Genomic DNA, 23,693 nt, shown 5'->3' with positions numbered 1-23,693 from the left:
CAATGGAAGACAATGAAATATTTATTCAAAATAATCAATTTATCATCATCTTTAAGCCCGCGAAGGTATCATCATTGGCGGTCTCCCCATAACCCTGATCTTGACTACGACCTAAGTAATAAGTATCATGATGTCCACTAGATAATGAAAATTGAATGATAAATAGCGAAGAAATCACAAACTCCTATCAAGAAATCCTCATTCAATATGAGATTTAATGAATCTTGTATTTAACTCAACATATCAAGAAATCCTTATTCAATATGACCCTTGTATTTAACTCAACAAGCTAAGTAGTAACCTTCCCACCCAACAAGAAAGGAAAAATGGTTTAAATTAAGGGTCTGTTGGGAAAGGAATAAAAAATTGTTAGAAAAGAAGTGTAAGAAAAATACACAAGAAAGTGTACAATTTCTCTTAATATTCCCTTATTTTCTGTGAAATCCAAAAAAAACCACGAGGATTGCAAATGAGTAGGGTTGCAGGCAAATCGAGCAGCTCACAAGCTCGGTTTGACTCGTTAACGCTGGGTATTACTTGAAATTCACGGGGTTAGAAAAGTTAATTTTATAAGTAACGTATACTCCTGCAATTACGTTCCAGGTGTGTAAAAAGGAATATCCCAAGTATCAGATGACAACTATACCCTCCCAATTTTTCGTCTTTTCATCTGAGCGAGCGTCATAGTTGTTGAAATAGTCGTATACTTGTATGTACCAGGAAGGCGCCATTAGAAAGAAGCGAAGGAACAATAATTCCACGCCCAGAGAGAGAGAGAGAGAGAGAGAGAGAGAAGCAAAGAGCATGGCGTCTCTCCCCGCACAATCCGTTCTCTCTCTCCAAATCCTGGTTCTGTTCGTCGCATCTGTTTGCGTCCATGATTGCATTGGCGGAGTAATCGAATCGCGTAAACAGAGAGAGTTCGATTACTTCGCCCTAGCTCTTCAATGGCCGGGCACTTATTGTCAGAGAACTCGCCATTGCTGTTCCTCCAATGCCTGTTGCCGAGGGTGCGTTTCTCGCGTTATATATATAATTCTATTGTTTTGATTTGACGTTTTCATTATCGGTTTTGGATTCAACTAATGTGTATATTGCGTTGGGATATTTTTATTTGTTCGTCTTGATCGTTTTTTTTTTCCTCATTCAATTTATTGTTTTATTAGCGTTTCATTGCAGTAATTGCATGAATGTGGATGCGGATATCTGTGTGTGTGTGTGTTTGTGTCTGTGGCTAATCTACAAGGGTGGAGAAGGGGACGACCAGATGTAGCAGTCCTCCCCTGCGCATGACGGCCATAGGGACTCTAGACCCGCGGCGGGCCCAGAAAGGACCATAGAGCCATAGCAACTACCACCCCACCAAGAGCTAGTGGAACATAGCCATGCTACGCAGTAGGGCAAAGTTCGATAGGGTGTCGTTAGCACGACTCAAAACCTTGGAACTCTTGACCACCTAAACCACATGGTAGTAAGCCACGGACCACTAGGCTACCAGCCTTGGTGGTGATGTGGATATCTGTGTTTATTTGCAGTTACTGTGTTCACTTTCAAGTTTTAGCAGTAGCTATATGTATTTCGAAATAAACCGCAAAGAATTATAAGAATGATAAATATAGACTGTGGACATAACTGAAGTATTGTGGCTTTACCCAAAGTGAATAAGGTTTTGAGGATGAATTTTTTGGTCCTAATTTCAGGATTCTTTTAATGGGGTAATCATGTGGAAGATTTCCTCGGATATTTTGGGAGATTCATATTTCGATTGCCCCCTCCCTCCCTCTCACTACTTTTCCCTGCGATATTAGTATTTTAATCTTACTTAAATATTGGTGAAATTTATATTAGTCATGAATATTCTGACGAATCATATGCTCATAGCCTTATTGTCATCTGATAAGTTAGTGTAGAATGACAATTTAGAAGATAACAAGATACGTGAAATCTGTGGATTTTGTTTGGAATCTTCATTGCCGCATGGAGTTGACTTCATATTTCCCTCACCTGCCATTGTTAGTAACAAACACTAAACTTCTTTTAGCCTTTGATTGTTTGCTTGCTAAAACTGGCTGAGTTGGCAGTTCAAATAGTATTCGTTGGAGGTCTTTTAGTAGCTTAGAAAATTAACAAGTGCCTAGGGCATTTGAAACATTGCCGAAGGGTTTTAGGATTTGGAACGGGCATACAGAAAGGGTTTAGGTTTTCGGTGTTTAGCTGTTAACAAACAAGGAAAGAATCAAAGTTCAGGAGCTGCTGTAGATTGTATTTTCTTTATTGTTGTCATCTCTCTTTTTTTACCGATATTGGCTTTTGCATGATTCTGTTTTATGTTGCGTAGGCAGTAGGCATGTAGTTGTTTTTCATGTTCAATCTGTTAAACATTTCTTGGGAACTCATTATGTTTTTCTTGTTTTTTTAACACAGCTCAAATGCTCCAACTGAGTTTACAATCCGTAAGTGCAACTTTCAAAGTGTTCTTTATACATTGAGAATGTAGACTGCAGAATACAACTTTTTTCTAAAGAAAAGGTTGCTACTGTTATGATGGTAAAACCAATATCAACACCTGCGCTGCAGTATTGTGATATGACGGAATAGGTCTAAAGGTATATTTTCCATTTTAAGTCTGTTCTATCTGATATTTGTTGCACCGCAGATGGATTGTGGCCTGACTATAACGATGGAAGCTGGCCTTCATGTTGCACACGATCTAATTTTGATATCAAGAAGGTAATTTCTGTGCTCCTATTGTAGTTTCGCTATCACTAGCCTTGTTCATGTACCTGTCTAGTTAGAATTAGAATTGTCGCGGCATATGAATGCTTTAGTACATGTTCAAGGAATCAAGGGTTATAGTGAATTATTGTTACACAGTTTTGATACAGAAACCCTTTGTAGGACGTGGGAGCTTTTTTGAGAAATACATGGACATGTCCTTCATCAGAGGATTGTTGATTTTGTTTGTATGCTTTGTATTTGGATGTAGATTTGTTTCATCTCTACCGTGAGAGAAAAAGTTGATAACTAATAGATGGCTATTTCTGTGTTATTTGTTTAATTTTGTGCCACTGAATTACTATCCTCAACTCTGGAATATTGTGTCTGAAGCACGTTTGCTTTATTTACTTTGTAGATCTCAACATTGCTCGATGACATACAGAAGTATTGGCCATCTTTAAGTTGTAGTTCACCCTCAACTTGTCATGGCGGAAAAGGATTGTTTTGGGCTCATGAGGTCAATACTAGTTGTGGGTTTTATTCATTATGTTTCTGAAGTAAAATTTGGAACTAACAATCTTGTGTTTCTCTTGGCTGAATGGGGGAACATTCATTGGCAGTGGGGTAATCATCTTCATCCTGTACTCTACTTACATTGTTTCATTACTAAAATGTTTACAAGGGTACACATGGAATTATTCTTGAATTAGACGCTAATTTTATCATGTTCATGTCTCCATGAATTTGCCAAAAATTATTGAAGCTGCATATAAAATGCACTCACAATCACCTGTCGGGAAAAGATCCCAGACTCATCTGAATCCTAGATTCCTATTTCCATAAGCAATTTGTTTATTATTTTGATAACTTCAGGAGGAATTTGTTGATTCTAATATGATTCTGCTCGTTAGACAAAACACAGAGAAATTATGGTGATGACTTAGGATGATTTGGTGTAAAGAGATCACCCAGGTTGAGTGCACCAAACTATTGTTTCTTGCCTTTTGCATGTACAATCCTTGTAATGAGTGTACGTATAATCCATCTTGCTGAATATTATACGAGAGTGCTTCTTTGGGCCATCAAAGTGATGGGTTGAAAGCGCTGTTGGTAATTCCGTTGTAGAACATTTATTTTCTTGATGACATCGAGATCTTTTGTTTCTCCATAATAGTCTTATGTTTCACTTCTTTGCCTTTAAATTACAGAAAAGCATGGCACGTGCTCATTTCCAGTTGTTCGTGATGAATACGAGTACTTTTTTGCAACACTTAACCTCTATTTCAAGTACAATGTCACGGTAAGTTTATCGAAATTTATTCTACCCTTGAAATTTTGTAGAGTTGGCTCTTCACTCAATTGAGTACTAACTAGGGATGGTGTAGTGTTGCTGCATCTTACATATTGCACTTTTTCCCCTTGTGTGCATCAAATTTGATTTTTGCTAATTTTGCATCTCAAGCTGGCTGCAGACGCCAAGTTTATTGTATAAGCTGGTTTGCATTGACCAGGAGTTATTTCTGAGAAATGGAACTATATAAGTGGCCTACAAACATGTCTTCATTGGCTTCCTCTCAGTGGCAAGTTGCCTGTGTATTGTGGAGGACCTTTGGACAATGTTTTTTTTTTTGCGTAAACCTTTGAACAATGTTGTGGGAGCATTTGTAGCTAAACGACCCAAACTAAACAATTATTGTGCAAAACAGGTGTTACAAGTGGTTTAAGGCTTTAAGCACTGTACCATGGATGTCTATGGAGAAAAAACTGACAAATATATCAGCTTTAATTGCTTCCACAATGACATTTCAGTTCTTCTACAGGTCGAGACTCCAGAAATTTTGTTGAAAAGCAAACTTTCGAGGGCTTTTCAGAACCCACTCAGCTACGGTGGTCATGTTGGACTAAGTAGGTGTAATGTCTAGGGTTTTGTAAGGATGTCGTTATAAGACAGACATATTTCAACACAAATGATATGCGTCGTCTTTTTGTTTTGAGCTTTAGAAATCGTGGAGAGCGTTGGTGAAGTAATATTCGATGTTCTAGTGTGTCCGTCAGGTTCTTCCTTTGTTCTTTGTTCAGTAAATCCCAATTTATATAGGCAATGTCAGAGGCATAGTTCCTGAATTAGATAATGAAGTTCTCTTGGTTGTCTAAGGCTCTAAGCCAAGTCTTGGGTTTCACCTCCATGTTGGGAGGTTTGATCACCATGAAGTTAGCTTAAAGCTTTGGCTACAGTGTCAGATATTCTAATCTTTAAGGAATGCATCGTGATGGAAGTAATGGGTCACTGTTAGTCTTAAGGACACATTCATGCCGTGTCATTATTAACTATGACCGGATCAAATATTTCAAGCTAGCTTCCATGGAAACTTATTTCTGATGGTGCAACCTCTTTTTTACGTTGATGATATTGTGCAGTTTAAGTGCTTTGACATTGGGCAACTATTCACATTATGTTGATATTTCTGTGCTTAAAAGTTTATTCATTGGACTAATAATAACTGTATCGTCAATTTACGACAACAGAAAGTACTGAGTGAAGTAGGATATGTGCCTTCAAACACTGAGAAGTATCCTCTTGGAGGTGTTATTTCTGCTATTCAAAATGCCTTCCATGCTACACCTTTGCTGTCTTGCTCTAATGGTGCAGTGGAGGAACTCCAAATATGCTTCTATAAGGATTTTAAGGTATGATTTCTTTGCAGCTTTTTTCTGTTAGTCTTGTATTGGAAACTAAACCAGCAAAAGATTTTCGGTGCGTGCTTGTAGTGAGCCGGTTTTGTGGGATAAATCCTTGAATACTCTCTCCATTTCTTCCATCCACTAGGTGCCCAGGCATGGCAATCTATTTTGGCACAAAATCCATCTTGTACATTTCAAGATAAAAATCTATTCTAATTAACTCTAGGGAAAAAAGAAAAAGTGATGACACCGCATATGATCATTTTGAGTGACCAATCCAAGCGAAAACCCTTGAATCTAGCAGGGTTTTCTGACTAAATTCTCTCTGATTAAATCCAAGTGAAAATCCTTGAATCCATCTGGTTTCTATTTACATTTATCTCTAAGGTTTCCTCTTCATGGAGAAACCCTGTAATGCCTGTTTTAATAAATTACATATTTTCGCAGCCTCGGGATTGTATAATTGGATCTACCACTCGAACTGACGTGCTTTCTTCCGCCTCTTGTCCGAAGTATGTTAGCTTGCCAGAATATGTATCGCCGGGTAAGTTTCTTTCTTATACGTACAATTACACGGAAGGGGTATGAATGCACACTGGGTATCCAGATTAGGACTTGTCTAAATCTCTATAGTCTATATACTGTTGCATGGCAATTATTCCATTCATATATATGGCATTGATCTTTTATTTCTGGGGGTAATTTTTATCTTCTCTTGTATGTATTCCAATCTCGCATAATTCGTGTCTTCAAATTTTACTATGATGTTTGTACTTGTTTTGACCTCATCTCCCATCTTAACCTGCTACAAAGTAAGTACCATTTTGCGCATTTTTGAGTGTTACCTGTTTTCAGTTTTCACTAGCTTCCTAAGAATCATTTTGTGAAAGACTAAATTATTTTCATCAAGTCCTGTCCAATACTCAGTTCAGTTCAATTTGGTTTAAGTTTGTTCCCTTACCTGCAGGTCTTAAAAATGGTGATGCCGCATTCCCATGGTTACCTCAGCATGAAGCTCTCTGAGACAGCGGCTGGTCTGTGCAGCATTTCTTGACCAAATGATACCCAAGAAGGCAATGCAAATGATGTAAAAATGAACAATGTGCAACTGAAAAGATCTCGTAAAGGAAAAAAGTGAAAAGAGCCATCTTTCGTGTTTCGTGGCTTGTACTTTTATGTTCTGTTGCTCCTTTTCCATTGGGTGCCTTAGCTTCATTCTGGTTTGTTACAAAGATGACATAGGTGCCGTTACTGTGTGGATATGCATTAGGCATGTAGAACAAATGTAGAGCTCTATGTGACCGCAGAAAGCATGGACCCTTTGGGTCACTGTCGAAAACATGCGCATGGAGAGTTAATACCGGCCTGCAAATGCGAACAAAATTTTTGTTTTGGGCTTTTGGAATATTTTCTCAAAATAAGGGTGCCGTAGACATTAAAATGTGCCTGCAAAATTATACCTCCAAAAAAAAAAAGTCCACAAAATAAGATAGCCTACCTAAATTCGACAAGGTGAAGAAGAAAGAGCTGAAAAGTCCTAATCCAAATAAAAATTGCTTTAAAATTTGGCAATGATGTGTTCAATGCTACTCCAGTAATTTTGCCTTTTAAAGTGTAGTTTATTCTTGTTTTGTTTTGTTCGCAACAAAAACATAGCCTACCATACTACTTTCTGATTAAAATAAACGAGAATGTTAAGTTTTATGCCTATCTTAAAACATTACTATTTTGTTCCTAGAAGAAACAAGACCTACCATATTATTTTCCGGTTTAAACGAACGAGAATGTTAAGTTTTATCATTTATGCCTAGCTTTTCCTATCTTTTTTCAAGACAAATATTACACAGTATGGTAAAAACTGTACTTTGGGTCCGTTTGGTTGCCTAATTACTTTTACATTTTGGATCGTGAGTTATTTATTTTGGATTGTGTCCAATATAAATTATGAATCTAGTAAAGTATTTTTTTTTATTGGCAATTAGTAAAGTATTTGGGAGATATGTGAAGAATAGATTTTGTAACAGTGTAGCATTTGGGAGGATAATGTTCAAAATAAATTATGAATGAGTATTTTGATAAGAATGCCCATGATAGATTATGAATTTGCGAAGATAATCCCAAGTGAGAATGAAAAAGCACCTCCAGGGCTGATTCTGAAATTGTGCCCCTAACTCTAAAGTGTAGTTTTCAAAATGTACTGTGACAGAATTCATTCTCATAATTGAATCCCACATGGCTGATTTTCAAATTGTGCCTCTAAAACATAGGCTTTGTTCGGAACCCATGGAAAGGGGAAAAAAAACGAAGGAAAATTTACCATTCACTGCACTCTCGAAATTCTTTTCTTTACTCTTTCTTTTCCAACTAAACAATGGAGGCTTTTTTTTTTTTTAAATTTCCTTTTCCTTTTCCTTTTCCTTTTCATGGGTTGCAAACAGAGCCTTAAAAACGGCGTGGTATTGAGACACATCGCACGTTGGAAGTACGAGGAACGTTGAAACCCTTACTCAATCTACTCCAAAAGCGTGTACTTCCTAAAACCAAACAGCTAACAACAACGGCGAATTTCTAAAACCCTTCCTCAATCGCCAATCTACCCCAAAGTCAATCTCTCTCTCAACAGGTCTGCATCTGACTCTCTCTCTCTCTCTCTCTCTCTCTCTCTCTCTCTCATGTTGCAGGAGTATATCGAACTTTCTTGTTCGTCTGCGAGTCTGTTGTTAGGGTTGCCATAATAACTTCGTGCTCTGGTTTTCTGGTAAATATCTAATACTAGCTTAGGGTTTTGGCTTTGCGATATCACTTATTTTCTTCCAAGCAGAATACTCGTTGGGGGCGGTGGAGACGAAATGAATAGCAACTCTCTTTTTTTTTGGTAAATCGATCTTATTAAAACCAACCAACCAAATCAACAACGGGTATAAACCCACAATGATCAGAAGCTATACAACTGAAACCTATTACAATCTACATGTAACCCATCAACACTTAGGGATGAGAATTCCCAAAAACTCTGTTCGGAAGATTCCAAAGATCCAAAAGTCTTTGATTCTCCAACGTATTGTCAATATGTCGCCATGAACAAGTCCTTAATCTGATGTTATCTGCAAGAGTGGAAAGAACAACTGCAGCACAGGTAACTTTCCCACCAAAAATCCTGGTATTCCTTTCTATCCAGATGTGGTAAATTCCAGCAGCCAAAACTAGTCTAAACAACAAGGCTTTAAAGCTTTTTCCCCTGCAATTCCTAATAGCCCAACTGAGCTCTGCATCCCAGAACCAACGCCTTTATGCATCGAGAATCTAGACAGAACCTGTTCCCATATGACTCTAGAATAGGAACAATAAAAAAACAGATGTTGTAGAGTTTCATCCGAGATAGAACACAGCGTGCATTTTGGATCTACATCCATTCCCCATTTTCGAAGCCTATCTTTTGTAGAAAGCCTATTTAAGCAAGCCAACCATAAAATAAATGCCCATTTAGGGACATTCTTGGAGAACCAGACAAGGGGAGCCCATTGAACCTTCACACCATGATGCCTAACAGCTTCCCAAGTATGTTTTGTCACATACTGCCCAGTTGGGGACACTGTCCAAACCACTTCATCCTCTTTATCAGCTTGAGGCAGTAAGGTAGGAGGAATAGCATTTTGGATACGCTGGATTAAGTTATTCCTTGGGCGAGGCCAGTGCCATTCACCATTGAGGACAACATAACTAACCTTAGCCCAAATAGCTCGCCCCAGGATAGAAGTAGATCTTCCATCTAGCAGCTTGTAGAGGGGACCCCATGGATGCCAGTTATCAAACCATAAAGAAGTACTGTGCCCAGTGCCCATCACCAATGGTATGCTTCACAAAATTCTGGCCCAGCACCCTCAACTTCAGAAGTTTTCACATTGTCCAAGAGCAGTCTTGAGGCATTTTCGTCCCCCAAAAATTCTGATCTTTTATCATATAACTGTGAATCCACTTAACCCATAATGTATCCTGCTTTTTACAGATAGCCCACAAATGTCTTAGTATATTGGTTTTGTTCCATTCTTTAAGAGACTTCAAGCCAAGACCTCCTTCTGCCTTAGAGGTACAGACTTCCAACCATTTCAATTTTGCACTCGCTCTTCTAAGATGAACCCCAGACCACAAGAATGCCCCTAATATAGATTCAATCTCTTTTAAGATCTTTTGAGGTAGAATAAACAAAGAGCACCAATTCGTTTGCATATTGAAGAGAACAGATTGAATGAGAAGAGCACGACCTCCATATGACAGATCTCTATTTGACCATCTTACTATCCTTTGTTGTGTCCTTTCCTTCAACTGAATGCAATCTTCATATCGGAGTCTGGTGGAAATAAGTGGCACACCCAAGTATCTAACTGGTAACATACTTTCTGGAATGGGAAGGATGCTGAGGATCTCAGATTTAATTGAAGGATCCACCCCTGAGAAAAAGAATTGGCTTTTCTGGAGATTTGGTTGCAACCCAAAAGAGTGATAAAACTCATTCAAGGTGTCCTTAAGTATCTCAACAGATTGACAGTCAGCTCCAAAAAGCAAGAACAGATCATCAGCAAAGGCCAAATAGGTGATAGACAAGGAAGCACATCTAGGGTGATAAGTGAACTGCCCTTCATTAATCCTCCTTTGGAGAATAGAGTATAAGCCTTCCATTATCAAAAGAAATAGGTATGGTGAGATAGGATCTCCTTGTCTGAGACCTTTCTCCCCTTTAAAGAATCCCTCCAGCTCTCCATTAAGCACAACAGAATACATAGCAGAAGAGATGCAGGTTCTAACCTAACCAATAAATTGATGAGGAAAGTTCATGGCTGTCATAACCTCAAACAGAAAATCCCAATCAACCGAATCATAGGCTTTCATCAGATCAATCTTGATAGCACACTTAGCAACACCAGAGTCTCTTTGATAATTTCGAACCAATTCTTGCATCAGTAAAGTATTATCAGAGATAGACCGACCTTTGACAAAGGCTGCCTGGGCTTTGTTGATAATGTGGGGGAGGATGGGCTGTATTCTAGATGCCAAGATTTTGGTAATAGCTTCGTAAATCACATTACAACAAGCGATAGGTCTGTATTCTCTCATAGATTGGGGGCAACTGTTTTTAGGAACAAGAGTGAGCGTAGTAGCATTCACATCTCTTAACATAACACCAGATTTAAAAAAGTGAAGGATAGCTGCAATTACCTCTGAACCAACAACAGGCCAATTCTTTTGGAAAAAGCTGGCATTAAAGCCATCCGGACCTGGTTCTTTGTCACCATTGATTGAAAAAATAGCCTTCCTGATCTCTTCTGGAGTGATTGGAGCAATAAGAGAGGAATGTAGTGAACTAGGGACAGTATTTGAGAACCAGAGCCTAGTACAAGAGAACCTTTTCTGAGTAAACTTGGAGCCCAACATACCCTTATAGAATCTCAGGACCTCCATTTTGACATCTTGGGGGTCATCCAATCTGGTACCACTATCATCACAAATGGACAGAATTTTGTTCCTCATTTTATGGCTAGCAATCTTCTTATGAAAGAAACTAGTGTTATTATCACCCAGACTGAGCCATTGAATCCTGGATTTCTGTTTGCTCCACCCTTCCTCAGCTATACTAAGCTCTTTGAACTTCAGTAGGCAGAGTCTTTCATATTCTAGTAAGATAGGATCACTTGGAGAATAAGCACTTCGATTTTGAATATCAGTTAGTTCCACTCTAGCCTCCAAGACTCTTTTCTGTATATCACTGTAGAATTCCTTATTAAGCTGCCTCAAAACCAGCTTCAATCTTCTCAGTTTAGTATACAAGGAAAACATAGGGGAATCACACTCCAAAGATTCAGACCAAGACTGAGAGAGGAGAACAGGAAACTCGTTATGCCTCATCCAAAAGTTGAAGAATTTGAAAGGTTTCCTTCCACCTCTATATGGAAAAATAGAGATAAGAAGAGGACAATGATCTGAAATTCCAGGGACTAGAACTGCAGCTGTGGATTCAGTAAATTCAATTTGCCACTGGGAATTTAACTAAGCTCTATCAATTCTACTACTGCAGTGATCACTACCAAGCCTTTTATTAGACCATGTAAACCAAGGACCTGTAGAGTTTAACTCTTCCACATCTATATCATTCAAACAACAATTAAACTCTCCTGCTGATGCAGAATCAAAAGAGGTAGAATCAGATCTCTCTTGCTGCCACTGAACTGCATTAAAATCACCCAAAACAATCCAAGCTAGATTCCCAACTAACCCAAGCCCCATTCGAAGCTCATCCCAAAGTTGTCTTCTAGCACTAGCTTGATTGAAACCGTAGACAAAAGAAACAACAAAGGACTTCTGATTTATAACTACTGAAAGGAGGAGCATCTGCTCAGAAGAAAAAATAACACTAACCAAAGAGTTCTGACACTCCCATGCCACAATTATTCTAGCAACAGGCCCAGAAGCAAAATTATGAACAAAACTCCACCCATTAGGAAGGCATTTCTTCACTGTTGAAACAAGATTCTCAGGCCTTACTTTGGTTTCAACAATACCAATTAACGAGAGATTATTAGCATGTATAAATTTCCTAATCTCCACTTGCTTAATGGGGTGATTTAAATCCCTAATGTTCCAAGAGGCAAATTTCACCATCTTTTCTTCCTCTTCTTAGCAGCCCCAGGGTTCATCCCTCCTCCAGACTTCATAGTACTCCCATGTTCCAAAGAAATAAGAGCCTGAAAGACAGCATCAGGGTCTGATAAACCCACATCCAGCTCGGTAGGAAGATAATCAACCCCATTAACCTGCTCAGCAGACTTGCTAGATTCTGGGATATCCCCCACAAATTCAGAGGCCTGAATAACATCAACCTCACTCTTACCAATAGGCAACTCCACCACAATGGAAGACCTAACCCCCTCATCTTCCTGTAAAGCTAAAAACTGATTTACACAAGGCAAAACTTCTACAGGAACTGGAGACTTCTGAGCAATTCGCATAGGATCTGGAGTAGGTAACACTGTAGAGACAAGGCCAGCAGCACAATCAACCTTGCTTCCCTTCACAACCCAGACCTTATTAGGGGCAACAGAGGAAGCTTTCACAGTTCCAATCTCACCCACCTTATTCTTATTACATTCATTATGACCAAACACTCTACAAGAAGCACATTTAGTTGGTCGCCATGGGTACCTAATTCGAACAGTAACCTCTTTTCCAGAAGCTATGAGTACCTCAACAGAATGAGGCAAAGTAGACATAACATCAACCTCCACACAAATTTTAGCGTAGCTAATCCTACTTGTTGATTCCGTCATCGCATCCGCATACAACGGCTTCCCTACAGCACTCACAAGATAGCTCAAACCCTCCTCATTCCAATACTGGAGGGGAACATTATGAAGTTGAATCCATAAAGGCAATTTACTCAGCCCTTCTCATAATCCATATCAGCATGTCATTCTTGTAAAACCATCAGTCATCCAGAAAAATGCCAAGCCCCAACTTCAGATAAATGTCTGAAAGCACCTTCCTCACCGAACAGAAAAAAGAAGAAGCCCTTGTCATTCGACAGAACAGTCTTAAGACCAAATTTACCCCAGGCATTGACAGCAATTGACTGAACTTCCAGGAATGGAAGTTTTTTATCAACAAAACGGCCAACAATGCAATTTTTCCATTTAACAGAACCCTGGATCTCAACATGCCCAGGAGGAGAAACCCTAACTTTCTCCCCATCAACATCGGGAGGAAAGTAGCGTAAATTCATCCTAACATGAGTCTCTCCAGGGGGAGAGACCTTATCTTTCCACGATGAACCAGAATCCACTTTAACCTCTGGAGCTAGCTCTTGCACCTTCAACGATTCAATCAAAATGTTCTTAGATTCTAATTCCTTACGGAGTGCAATAACCGCCTGCTATAGACCTTTAATCTGTCTAACTGCAGGAGTATCGCCCTCCTGAATCTCAAAATGATCAGTATTTGAGACAGTAACAGCATCCAAGACTTCAAAGAAATTCACCTTACGTGAAGAATTAGGACCATCAGAAGCACACGACATCTTATCTTGATGAATCACAGCCTAAGATCCAAGAATAAGACCAGAATTCTTAGAATTAGACACTAGATTATCACGTTTCAACAAAGTCAGCGAGAACCCTAAGTTCGAAGCAGAACGAATCTTAGGGCTAGCTGAACCATTCCGAGAATTAAAAACAGGAAAATCCCGTAACAAATCCATGAAAACAGAAGTAGAAACTAACCAGAAAACACAATCAGATCAGAGGATGGAAGGAGGGAGTAGACGATCGAGACAGGAGCCAAATCGCCATTCTCTCCTAATAGTATTCCGTTAATACAAGGTGAATAACAACTCTTGATTTTCGCTTCTTTGTGTTTTTCTAATATTCTGTAAAGCACAAAGGATATGTGAGAACGAGGGGATCAACTCAATTGCTTGTCAAATACACTGTACTGAGGAGTTTGATTGGAGTACAGTATTAGTATGAAGCCAATTACATGAGATGCTCTTACTGGTTATAATAGTTAGTATTGTGGTCTAGGGTTTTAATTGTGAGTGCAGTTGAAAGGGATATTTACCCACTGACCGGTCGGTTGCCTTCTGTCCATATAATGCATACATTAAACCTTTTTCCCTATATTTTTCTTCTTTCTTTCTTTCTTTCTCTTTTTTTTTTAACAGCATAGAGGGCTAGTTTGTGGGTGGGGGGTTGGATGGTGATGAATCATGGCATTGAGTAAGAAGTGCTAAATGAATGGTGGGTTTGTGTTGCTTAAACAAATTTTAGTATTGTAATACGATATAGGAATGTAATGTGATACCTTCTTTTTGTTGTGATGGAAATACAACTACTGTTATGTTCTTGTTCCTCTCTTGTCAGTGCTTATGGCTTACTCTGGTGTACTGAGTTTGTTGTTCGTGGCTGGTATTTGGTGTGCTGCGTATGCTTTTGTTGCAGTTCTTGAGGTTATTAAGTTATTCAACTGAGGCCTAAATGGGTTACGCACAGCTAGTTATTGGCCCTGCAGGCAGTGGCAAGGTGATTTTTTGGATTTTACATCTCTTGATTGTTTTATCCACTTGACTTTTGATTTATTTCTTTGCCATAAGAATTTCAGCTTTATTAGACTTTTTGTCTGGGTTTGCAGATGGCCATTTAACTAGAATGTCCTTTTATCAGTCGTTTCCCATGTTGTTTCTGCGATTTACTGTACTGACTATCTGCATAATTATTGCTTCTCCAGTCTACATACTGCTCTAGTTTGTTTCAACACTGTGAAACGATGAGGCGAACAATCCATATCGTGAACTTAGATCCTGCTGCCGAAAATTTCGATTATCCCGTAGCCATGGGTAAAGAGAGTTCACTCTTTTATCCCCATATGATTCCATTGAAAGTTTGATTGTTTCAGCTCCTCCTTTGGTTTTAGACCAATCAAGTGTTTGTTTTATTGCAGATATCAGGGAACTCATTTCTTTGGATGATGTTATGGAAGAGCTTGGATTGGGTCCAAACGGTGGCCTTATGTATTGCATGGAGTATCCTTTGTGTTTTGGTTTCCAAATCATTTACTTTTCTCATCTGTTTGTGTTGTCGATTGGGAGAGGCATAAATTGTCAGCGTACTTTGTAAAATAACTTTTTTCTTGTCCATCCAATAGTGGGAATCCAAGTTTACCTTAAATCTCGACATTAGGCACCTTGAAGAAAATCTGGATGATTGGCTTACAGAGGAATTGGACAACTACTTGGACGATGATTACTTGATTTTTGACTGCCCGGGTATTTTACCTCAGCTATGTTATTCATTTTCTATGTCAAAATGAAATTGACGATGGTGAGAAGGGAAATTAGTGTCTGTAGTTGTCCATTACAACATGGAAGGCCCTAATTTAGATTCATTTACTAGTTGAGTTACGTTAGTAGGTGAGAGCTAGACAGTTGAAAGCCCATCCAAGGACTTCTACACGTGCACATGAACATGATGGGTTCTGATGCTTTGGTCCTTCTAGTTAATTACTAATGTACAATGAAAGTAATACCTCGCTCTGTGTTGTGGCTAGTTTCTACTGATGACAGAATTAGTTATGCAAGTTTGTGTTGGTTTATTTAGAGTTAACCAGATCATTTCCATCTTCAACCCTATATGTGAAACACTAAGAACATATGTATGCCACATTATTTAAGTTTTAGTGGGTAAGCGGTACTGTGACCATACTGTAAGGATTTGGAAGATACTGTATTTGTTTCTACATTTTGCTGGAGGTGTGTTTTAATCTTTAGAACATCAATTACTTTGTAGGCCAGATAGAGCTTTTTTCACATGTTCCCGTACTTAAAAACTTCGTGGAGCATTTGAAGCGCAAGAACTTCAATGTTTGTGTCGTCTACTTGCTTGATTCACAGGTTTGTTTGAATTTTTTCTCTTCCCTAATTTCTTGTAATTTCAGTTCTAAAATTTGGCCCCTGGCTCTGCGGTCTTTTTACTGAGGTTTAATAATTGTTGTTTCTCTCTTTACAATAGTTCATGACTGACGTCACCAAGTTTATAAGTGGTTGCATGGCTTCACTTTCTGCAATGGTTCAACTTGAATTACCCCATGTTAACATTCTCTCCAAAATGGATCTTGTGACGAACAAAAGAGAAATTGAAGAGTAGGTCATTCCACATTTTGCTACCGGCTTCTACTTATTTATCTTCTTTATTTCACCTTTAACCCTTTTGTATGGTTATCGTTCCTAGTTACTTGAATCCAGAACCTCGTGTTTTGCTCTCAGAGTTGAATCAACGCATGGCTCCTCAATTTGGAAAGCTTAACAAAGCTTTGATTGAATTAGTAAGTCATAAACATTATTCCAAGTCAATTCCTCATGGATTCTTCTAAGGACTTCCCCACTTCATGTTGACTGATGTTGCATCCCACATTGAAGTTGCTTTAAAAGGCTCTTTTGGGGAAAATAGCAGTTTCAAATTCTATTGCTGGAAGTAGCCTAACTGCAATTTCTAGGTCGTTGTATATGAATTTGATAATAAGTTGCATGATATGAGTCCCTTTTGACTTTATGGCCGATTTTGTGTGTTTTCCACCCAAATGTCTTCCAAGAGATCACACGTGTATGGAAGGTCGGTGATTCCATGATACAGGGAGACAAGGTTTATCCTCGGATTAGGAGGGGGATATGTATCCCATGGGAACATGGAAGAAGGAAGATAATGGAGGATGATGTGTCCTTTCCCAGCCTATATTTGGTGTGGACTGGAGTGGAGTGACGACGTAAATTACTCCCTCTGTCCCAAATGGCTTGATCTTTTTGGGTTCCACGAATAGCTAATCTTGAATTAAGATTAGCCCCTCGTTTCTTGTCTTGTGGCCATACTTGCACACACAGCATAATGATAAAATATGTATTTACCTGTGAAGTATGGGGTTTATTTTTGCAGATTCTCCTTTTCAGTGAGGGGTCTACTGTGGGTTATATAATATAGGCATGGTTGGCTGCTAGTACCCATTGTTCTCCTCATCTTCGTTGTTAGCGTTCATCATAGTTGGGGAGGATAATTTGTGACTTATTAGAGTCTCATTTTGTTGCAACAGGTGGATCAGTACAGCATGGTAAGCTTCGTGCCCTTGGACTTAAGGAAAGAGAGCAGGTACGTACTCTATGTGTGTCTCTTTTCGGCTTTGTGTATTGTTTGTACATCGGTGGGCGGTGCACTTAAGCAAATGTGTGCATGCTTTTGCATGCATACATTCACATACACCAATGCATAATTCCCTTTTTCATGAATCTGAGTTTATAGTCACATGCTTCGCAGATTTTGTAGAAACCTGCCAATTTTTTTCTAGTGTTTATGATACCTTAACCCTAAACGCTAGCTAGTTCCCAATGCTGAATATGCTGGTTCTGACATTTTGGATTGAATTCGTTCTTTATGGGGTTCAAACGTTATGCTTAACAAAAAATGGAGTGCCTGTGATTCTAGCTGAAATCAATACTGATTGAGGGTAGTTGTTAAATCCTTTAAACGTTCATGTTTTAGCTTTTAATTTCTGGTTTTTGAGAGTCCTCGTTTATGGCAAATATCAAGTTGAACAGATTGATCAAATGCCTGTCTTCTTGTGATTAGTCAGAGCATGCTGTGTTTGGTGCTTGGATTTATTAGCACAAATAAAAGGAAAGGGAAAATAGATTATAGAAGTTGAATTCTTTATTTCTGTTTCGGTTCAGTTGAGATTCATATTAACATTAATGGGTGTCTCTTAAAGATGAATCCAATGTCAGCTCAGTAGTTGGAGCCAGTGAAGAAATCCTATGTTCTTTATTTACTCCCCAGAAAAGCCCTCCCCCTTGCTCTGTGGGTTCTAGTTTGTAGGAGTTGCAAAAGATGAATGCACGAGTATTATTAGAGTTTCTCGAGTGCTTTTGGTTTTTGACTGTGCCCTTTTCTCTTTTTTTCTCTCTATACAGTATACGATACGTCTTATCCCAAATTGATAACTGCATTCAGTACGGAGAAGATGCAGATGTCAAGGTTAAGGATTTTGATCCAGAGGATGATTAGCAGGCGCAAATCCGGTTTTGAGGCCACCTCATGGGGTTACACGATGTAAGGGCGTGGAACATGTGCATGTGTAGATCTTCTAGCAAAATGGCTTGGACCTGATGTAAACTAATTCGGAAGAATCATTTCGGGCATTTAGAGGGTTGTTTCTTCATTGTAAACATGAATTGCAAGACTTTGGACTTAAGAAGTTGTATTTGCCCCTTCACATTCCCCCCGTTTTGCACCAGAGCATGTGAATACGCTTATACTTTCTGTGATCCAGTTTTAGCTACATCTTAGTGTCCATAATAGTAATAGTAGGTGGTTAAGAAAGCACCTTTGGGTTTGTATTTCTCGATACACCCCTTAATAATATGTGAATTCAAACTGATTTCACCAGCTCAACGTCCCTAATCATCTTCTAAGTTGTTTGGCCCGATGCTTCTTTTTTTTTTTTGGCAAAGTTGTCCGATGTTAAAATCATAAATGTTTCTTGTAAATTTTATCCGAAACTTTCAATGTATCTTTTTGGGATTAAATGCTATTTTAGATTTGCTTATATCTTTCAATTTATTAAGTTTTACTCCATACGTGATTTTGAAAATTGTCTAATAGAATTAATTAAAATTTATCAAACAAGATTCATAGTTTTCAACATTCACATTGAAAGATATAAGAAATTGAAAAATGGCACGCTATCGGAAAAAAATTACTCCCTCCGTTCTATTTTGGTTGTCCATTTTCATTATTCGTGTCAATTTTCAATCGCTTACATCTTTCAATATGAATTTTCAAAAATATGCAATATAAATCTTATTTGATAATTCTCGATTAAATCTATAATAAAACGTTTTTAAAATTATAAAAAACATTATAAATTGTGAAATATAAGTGTTTAAAGAATGACACGAATAATAAAAATAGACAGAAAATGAATCGGAGGGAATACCATTTTGGAACGGAGGGAGCAATTGAACTCTAACAAAGTCGATTGCACAGGGGATATTTCAAGCCATCTTGCTCCTGTTCGAATGACTTGAATTAACAGTATAAATATAAGCAAAAAACGATTATTTAAATAAAACAGTAGCATACAGATAAAAATGACACCCAAGTGCGTTCTCAAACAAAAACACTGGTCAGACTACTGTTGGGGGCACACCTGAGAGAATAACCAAGGGCAATTACAACTTGAAAATTTTGAAAAAGAGCAAACCACAAGAACGATGCAAACGCTGTAGTTCCGCCAAAACCCAAATTCCTGTTCCTTTAACTCATGGGATATTGCACATACTACCAAGCGATTGGAACAAAACAGCAGACTGGGCTTGAGTCTTAACAAATAGATTATGAAATCTAATACAGCGAATTTGTAATGTCAAAACATAAAACCAACTACTCCATTGTATTTTGTTCCGAAACTGCAGACAAAACAAGCAAAATTGCGATTCTTGAAGTAAAAAGCCGACAAATTGAGAAACACCAAGTGACAGCGCACAAGAAGCACTCAAATTTCTACTGTTGCATTCACTCGTCGTCGTCGTCCTCATCATCATCATCACCACCAGCAGCGGCAGAGTTGAGAGCATTTAACCTCTCTATCAACCTGGCCTTCCTTTCCTCGTAAGTTAGCTTCTTCAGGTTATGCCTGATGCACGAACCAACATAAAAACATACATAAGAAGATAATCATGACAGCCAAATGTGATTCCCCCTAGATAAAATCCTTAGATAAATAAGACGCATTGGCACAGGCTTGCAAGACTATATAAATGAATGTCACAGTACCTCTTGTGTTCCTTTGGTGGCTCCTTCTGGGATTTCTTTGGGGTGGGGTCAGCACGTATTGCTGCATGGACTTTTTTGTACATCTCCTCGATTCCATCTGACTCAACACCTTTTTTGATGAACCTGCTAAAGTGAGTCTGGTACTTCTCTGGCTCATCTTCCATCAGGGTCTGTATGATGAACCAATTATTAAGTTTAACACCAAAGCGTACACATGTGCGCAAAGCCACGCACTTATTGCTCCCTCTTTCAAACAAAAGAATAAATAGTGTGTTCAGCATCATAATTTCAGACTTAATACTATTCCGGGCTCACCCCCATATATGCAGCAACATGGCCTCCATAGATATATTTGCGGTGGATTTCAGCATCAAGTTGCTTATTGTCTTTGCTGAATCCAGCAAACCTCTTGTCACTGTGAGGAATATCAAGTCCACCATCCAATGCTCCCTGAAGTCACAAATTGATCCGCATCACATGGATAAGCAAGCAAAAGACAATAGAAAAAAGAATCTTGTTCATTCACAAAAGAGAAAAGGCAAAAGGAAAACAACGAAAACAGGCTTTTAACTTAAAATCTTTTACAACAGGCATTAAACTTTAAAAGTGGACCATGATACCTTGAGAGCACCAAAAACACGATTTCCAGTAGTTGTTCGAATGAGCCCAACATCTAGGAGAGCACGGAAGGGCCTTCTGCTCTCAGCCGGTTCAACAGAGAAATCCTCCCCAGTTGCCTGTATGGATATTTTGTGTCAACTACAAGTAGTATTTCATTTTATATGTATTGCATCAACTTCTTGTGCATGCCAATTACCTCAACATTTCCCTGATATTCATCATCCATCTCAAGCATTTTGAGAACTCGACGGGCCAAGAGGAGTCCAGTGCAGTAAGCTAAACTCATGACAGAAACAATTTTAAAATAAAATACACCACCTAAAAGTGTAAGAAAAAAATTGAATTCTCTAACAACACTTGAACAAATATACCTGCAGCATAATTTGTAAGGCCGACTTCAAGCCCAAAATGAGGTAGTTCATGGGCATAAGCAGCTGCAAGAACAATATCACCAGCAATGGTAGCAGATGTGATTTGTGCAACTATATCCTTGTTAGTCTAACACAGGGTCAAGGTAATCAAAATTCATAGGTTCATAAGTCGTAACATTAGCAATAAGGTCAAGATAAAAGCCAACTAACTATCTAATAGAGGCAAAGCTCAAATGTAACTATGGCAAGCCAACTCAGCTCAACCCATTGCTATTAAGCCTCATGCAATGCAGTATGCACTGGATTCTAGATGTCTGCCACGACTCTTGACATTAATTTCTTCCAAGTTTACACCTATCACAGAAAACTCTACGCATCACATCCTCCTTTAAGATCCCCGAATGAAAATATGTTCAATCAAAAAAACTCAAATGTCTAGAAAAGAACAAGCAATAACTGGAGGTATGAACTAAGTGCCCCAAGAAATACCATTGCAAAGTTAAAACACAAATGAGCAACAGAAAAAGAAAAAGAAAAATCAACAACCAAAAACAACAAAAAAAGCAAGAGTGGAGAAATGAACCAACACATGTAAGGATACAAATCGCACGACAAATCGGTATTTTGGAGTGTTGTACTTGTTCTTGTCCTGGTTGATCAAGCGAATCCTGGCCCGGTAGTCTGTCTTTCCCTCTACACGAGTTAAAGAGAGAATTCAGTCATCAGCATTCCATAAAAACACGACACTCCATAACCTAACAAGGTAACAATTGCATACCTCTCCTTCTCTTGAACTTGACTTGGAACCGCTTGGAGTAGGCCCTTGACTTTTGAGCTTTCACAAACACCTGTATGAAATAATTAACTTGTTTAGTACATGGATAAATGATGCAGCATCACAAAAATTGTTTATCTTCCAGATAAACCTGTTCGCCTTGTTAAGTATAGTTCACAAATGGAACCAACTAGCACCCATACAGTGCCCAAATCAGTCTATTGGTAAAACCCAACACGTAGTTCCCAAATGGAATTGAGGAAAATCATGCCACGTTTCGTGTATAACAATGTGACAAAATAATGTTGTGAATCATTTAGGCCAAGTTTCCGTAAACAGGCTTATATTCCTCCACAAAAGGGAAATACGAAGGAAAATAAGCCTGTTTAGCCCCGTAGAGAAACTCGGCCTTAAATATGTACTTTAAAGTCACGAGATCAAGGAAAAACATAAAATTTCTATCACCGGTTCATAAGAAAAGGATAGAAATGTGATCCTTTTCTAGCTAATGTGAACTTCTTTCTCTACAGATATCATAAGCTGTGGATGATCCAAGTGTGTAACGTGGGTACGGGTTTCAGAAGCATTTCACGCCGCCTATTCCTTGATATGAAAATATACCATGTCTGGTGTACAACGATCAGAACAACTATCTAGAAGCATTCATATCCAACTGATAATCTAAAATCGCGACAACACAAACAGATGGGATTATCAGCACGAATTAAACCCTAAGAGGACAGAGCTGCGTTCGATTCCCAAGTAAATGAAGTAATGAAAAAACTAAGATATCCGACGAGACAAACAGATGAAAAGACTAATCTTAGAAGCTCAGCTAAAACAGTAAAATGCATATTTCGAATGAAAAAACTAATCAGATCCGAAGCTACGACAGAGAAGTATGTATGAGACTCACCATTGTTGATAGCTCGAGGTGCGGCTGAGAGGGGAGAGAGAGAGGGGAGAGAGAGAGAGGGGCAGTGACAATATGGACTGCGAAAGGCGCTTAAATGTTAAAACCCTAGAATCCTAAGGCGAGGCGAATCGACGGCCAGGATTAATGTTCGGATTCTGACGGCGTGGATCTGTTTGTATCTAGGGCAAACAAAGTACACTTTGTAACCTCAGAGTTTACTTATTTGTAGATTCGACCTTCGAGCTTTCATTTATTTGTAGATAGATCCTACCACAGTACTATTGAATTGGAATCGCTGACTTTTATTAACCCCATCAAAAGGAAGATTTACTAGGTGCTCCCAAAAGAGGGATTTTGTTTTTTATCTGCCCCAAACGAGGGTGAAAACTGAAAAGTACTCTGCCTTATTGGTGGAGAGAATGTGAAGTCTCATCTAGAGGTGTCAAACGGGTCGTGTTATGCTTGCCCGAACCATTTAGCTCCATGTTAATCGTGCTTCGTTTTGTGCTATGTCGTTCCGTTTACTTTATCATGATGTGTTGTGCCATTTTTAATCATGTTGGCATGTTTACTTAATCATGTTGTGTCATGCCGTGCCCATGTCAGTACATCTCCAATATTATGCTATAGTATAAAATAAGAAAATAATATTTTTTTTGGGTATTAAAATTGTATTCGATGTGCCTGCCCGTCTAAGACCGTACAGTGGTCTGTGTTCAACCCATTTCCATATCGTACCCGTCTAAAACAGTACCCATGTCGTGCCACATTTAAACGTTTTGTGCCCGTACCACATTTAAATGTGTCGTACCCGCGATCCAAGGATCCTTTAATGAAAGGATGGACACGATCTGAACTGTCCATCTCTACAATCAATGGTTCATATTTCAAAAGTTATCCTACTACTACATGTTCTTCGGATCCGTTTGAAACGTGAACTATTAAAACAATAATTATATAACCACACACACTCACATATTTTGGTGGGGTACGCACACATTGAAGGTATAGTGTTCATGGGCCCCAATGTGAATATGATTAGATTTGCGTAGGTGTTTGTGATTGTAGAATGATTGGTATTAAAAATACTTCTGGACAGTCCAGATACCACATTATGCATTTGTAGTGCACCAGTGCACTCATGTACTCGGTGTTTATGCTAGTGATTAACGTGTGTAGAATAATTTTTAGATTTTTTCTTTATTCAATTTTTTTTGCATTTATTAGTTTTACACCAAAGTTTTTTATGT

The 23,693-nt window shown here is 38.6% G+C and overlaps 5 protein-coding genes across 8 annotated transcripts; 2 read left to right on the top strand and 3 right to left on the bottom strand.

The window, feature by feature from the left end:
- The first annotated feature begins 696 nt into the window (after positions 1 to 696).
- Positions 697 to 6,559, top strand: LOC131319442 (ribonuclease 2). Its single transcript, XM_058349681.1, has 9 exons — positions 697 to 1,010; positions 2,425 to 2,453; positions 2,657 to 2,730; positions 3,134 to 3,235; positions 3,339 to 3,342; positions 3,927 to 4,018; positions 5,245 to 5,406; positions 5,848 to 5,944; positions 6,368 to 6,559. The coding sequence occupies exons 1-9, from the start codon at positions 712 to 714 to the stop codon at positions 6,421 to 6,423; spliced, it is 915 nt and encodes a 304-aa protein (XP_058205664.1). The 5' UTR covers positions 697 to 711; the 3' UTR covers positions 6,424 to 6,559.
- Positions 6,560 to 7,919: 1,360 nt separating this feature from the next.
- LOC131319418 (GPN-loop GTPase 3) lies at positions 7,920 to 18,198 on the top strand. 4 transcript variants are annotated; one of them, XM_058349659.1, is made up of 10 exons: positions 7,920 to 8,023; positions 14,385 to 14,465; positions 14,671 to 14,779; positions 14,884 to 14,965; positions 15,123 to 15,208; positions 15,729 to 15,832; positions 15,951 to 16,081; positions 16,170 to 16,263; positions 17,023 to 17,078; positions 17,897 to 18,198. In XM_058349659.1, the coding sequence occupies exons 2-10, from the start codon at positions 14,421 to 14,423 to the stop codon at positions 17,988 to 17,990; spliced, it is 801 nt and encodes a 266-aa protein (XP_058205642.1). In that variant the 5' UTR covers positions 7,920 to 8,023; positions 14,385 to 14,420; the 3' UTR covers positions 17,991 to 18,198. The 4 variants fall into 4 exon arrangements, with proteins under 4 accessions (XP_058205642.1, XP_058205634.1, XP_058205653.1 ...); XM_058349651.1 differs by having other exon boundaries at positions 7,953 to 8,023; positions 14,307 to 14,465; XM_058349670.1 differs by lacking the exon at positions 7,920 to 8,023 and adding an exon at positions 8,126 to 8,158.
- On the bottom strand, positions 8,290 to 9,242 carry LOC131332062 (uncharacterized). Its single transcript, XM_058366116.1, has 3 exons — positions 8,618 to 9,242; positions 8,413 to 8,504; positions 8,290 to 8,367 (listed from the first exon to the last, which is right to left on the bottom strand). Exons 1-3 carry the CDS (start codon positions 9,240 to 9,242, stop codon positions 8,290 to 8,292), a joined length of 795 nt encoding a protein of 264 aa, XP_058222099.1.
- On the bottom strand, positions 9,298 to 14,047 carry LOC131332057 (uncharacterized). Its single transcript, XM_058366101.1, has 8 exons — positions 14,013 to 14,047; positions 13,678 to 13,813; positions 13,346 to 13,486; positions 12,931 to 13,258; positions 12,052 to 12,835; positions 11,514 to 11,932; positions 10,246 to 11,402; positions 9,298 to 10,203 (listed from the first exon to the last, which is right to left on the bottom strand). The coding sequence occupies exons 1-8, from the start codon at positions 14,045 to 14,047 to the stop codon at positions 9,298 to 9,300; spliced, it is 3,906 nt and encodes a 1,301-aa protein (XP_058222084.1).
- A 1,015-nt stretch (positions 18,199 to 19,213) lies between the features above and the next one.
- Positions 19,214 to 22,537, bottom strand: LOC131319408 (large ribosomal subunit protein uL18-like). Its single transcript, XM_058349641.1, has 9 exons — positions 22,444 to 22,537; positions 21,531 to 21,600; positions 21,354 to 21,445; positions 20,753 to 20,879; positions 20,578 to 20,657; positions 20,381 to 20,497; positions 20,076 to 20,210; positions 19,761 to 19,930; positions 19,214 to 19,620 (listed from the first exon to the last, which is right to left on the bottom strand). Exons 1-9 carry the CDS (start codon positions 22,444 to 22,446, stop codon positions 19,500 to 19,502), a joined length of 915 nt encoding a protein of 304 aa, XP_058205624.1. The 5' UTR covers positions 22,447 to 22,537; the 3' UTR covers positions 19,214 to 19,499.
- Between the last annotated feature and the right edge of the window lie 1,156 nt (positions 22,538 to 23,693).

The sequence above is a fragment of the Rhododendron vialii genome, chromosome 1a, assembly GCF_030253575.1.
Source record: "Rhododendron vialii isolate Sample 1 chromosome 1a, ASM3025357v1".
In the NCBI taxonomy this organism is placed as follows: domain Eukaryota; kingdom Viridiplantae; phylum Streptophyta; class Magnoliopsida; order Ericales; family Ericaceae; genus Rhododendron; species Rhododendron vialii.
Note: the sequence above shows the minus strand (reverse complement) of the source record. Positions and strands in the feature narration are given on the sequence as shown.

Excerpts from the sequence above, each read along its gene's own strand:
- LOC131319442 (XM_058349681.1), top strand. The coding sequence starts at position 712 with ATGTACCAGGAAGGCGCCATTAGAAAGAAGCGAAGGAACAATAATTCC. Across the intron at positions 4,019-5,244 it reads ATTTCAAGTACAATGTCACG|AAAGTACTGAGTGAAGTAGG; the intron begins GTAAGTTTATCG and ends TTACGACAACAG. Across the intron at positions 5,407-5,847 it reads GCTTCTATAAGGATTTTAAG|CCTCGGGATTGTATAATTGG; the intron begins GTATGATTTCTT and ends ATATTTTCGCAG.
- LOC131332062 (XM_058366116.1), bottom strand. The coding sequence starts at position 9,242 with ATGGGCACTGGGCACAGTACTTCTTTATGGTTTGATAACTGGCATCCA. Across the intron at positions 8,505-8,617 it reads GGAAAAAGCTTTAAAGCCTT|ATAACATCAGATTAAGGACT; the intron begins GTTGTTTAGACT and ends CCACTCTTGCAG. Across the intron at positions 8,368-8,412 it reads TTTGGAATCTTCCGAACAGA|ATTGTAATAGGTTTCAGTTG; the intron begins GTTTTTGGGAAT and ends GGTTACATGTAG.
- LOC131332057 (XM_058366101.1), bottom strand. The coding sequence starts at position 14,047 with ATGTATGCATTATATGGACAGAAGGCAACCGACCG. Across the intron at positions 13,487-13,677 it reads TTCCATCCTCTGATCTGATT|GCTGTGATTCATCAAGATAA; the intron begins GTGTTTTCTGGT and ends CTTGGATCTTAG. Across the intron at positions 13,259-13,345 it reads AGGAGGGCGATACTCCTGCA|GTGCAAGAGCTAGCTCCAGA; the intron begins GTTAGACAGATT and ends GAATCGTTGAAG.
- LOC131319418 (XM_058349659.1), top strand. The coding sequence starts at position 14,421 with ATGGGTTACGCACAGCTAGTTATTGGCCCTGCAGGCAGTGGCAAG. Across the intron at positions 14,966-15,122 it reads GGCCTTATGTATTGCATGGA|GCACCTTGAAGAAAATCTGG; the intron begins GTATCCTTTGTG and ends TCTCGACATTAG. Across the intron at positions 15,833-15,950 it reads TCTACTTGCTTGATTCACAG|TTCATGACTGACGTCACCAA; the intron begins GTTTGTTTGAAT and ends TCTTTACAATAG.
- LOC131319408 (XM_058349641.1), bottom strand. Across the intron at positions 20,658-20,752 it reads CCTTACAAATTATGCTGCAG|CTTACTGCACTGGACTCCTC; the intron begins GTATATTTGTTC and ends TCATGAGTTTAG. Across the intron at positions 20,498-20,577 it reads AATATCAGGGAAATGTTGAG|GCAACTGGGGAGGATTTCTC; the intron begins GTAATTGGCATG and ends ATATCCATACAG.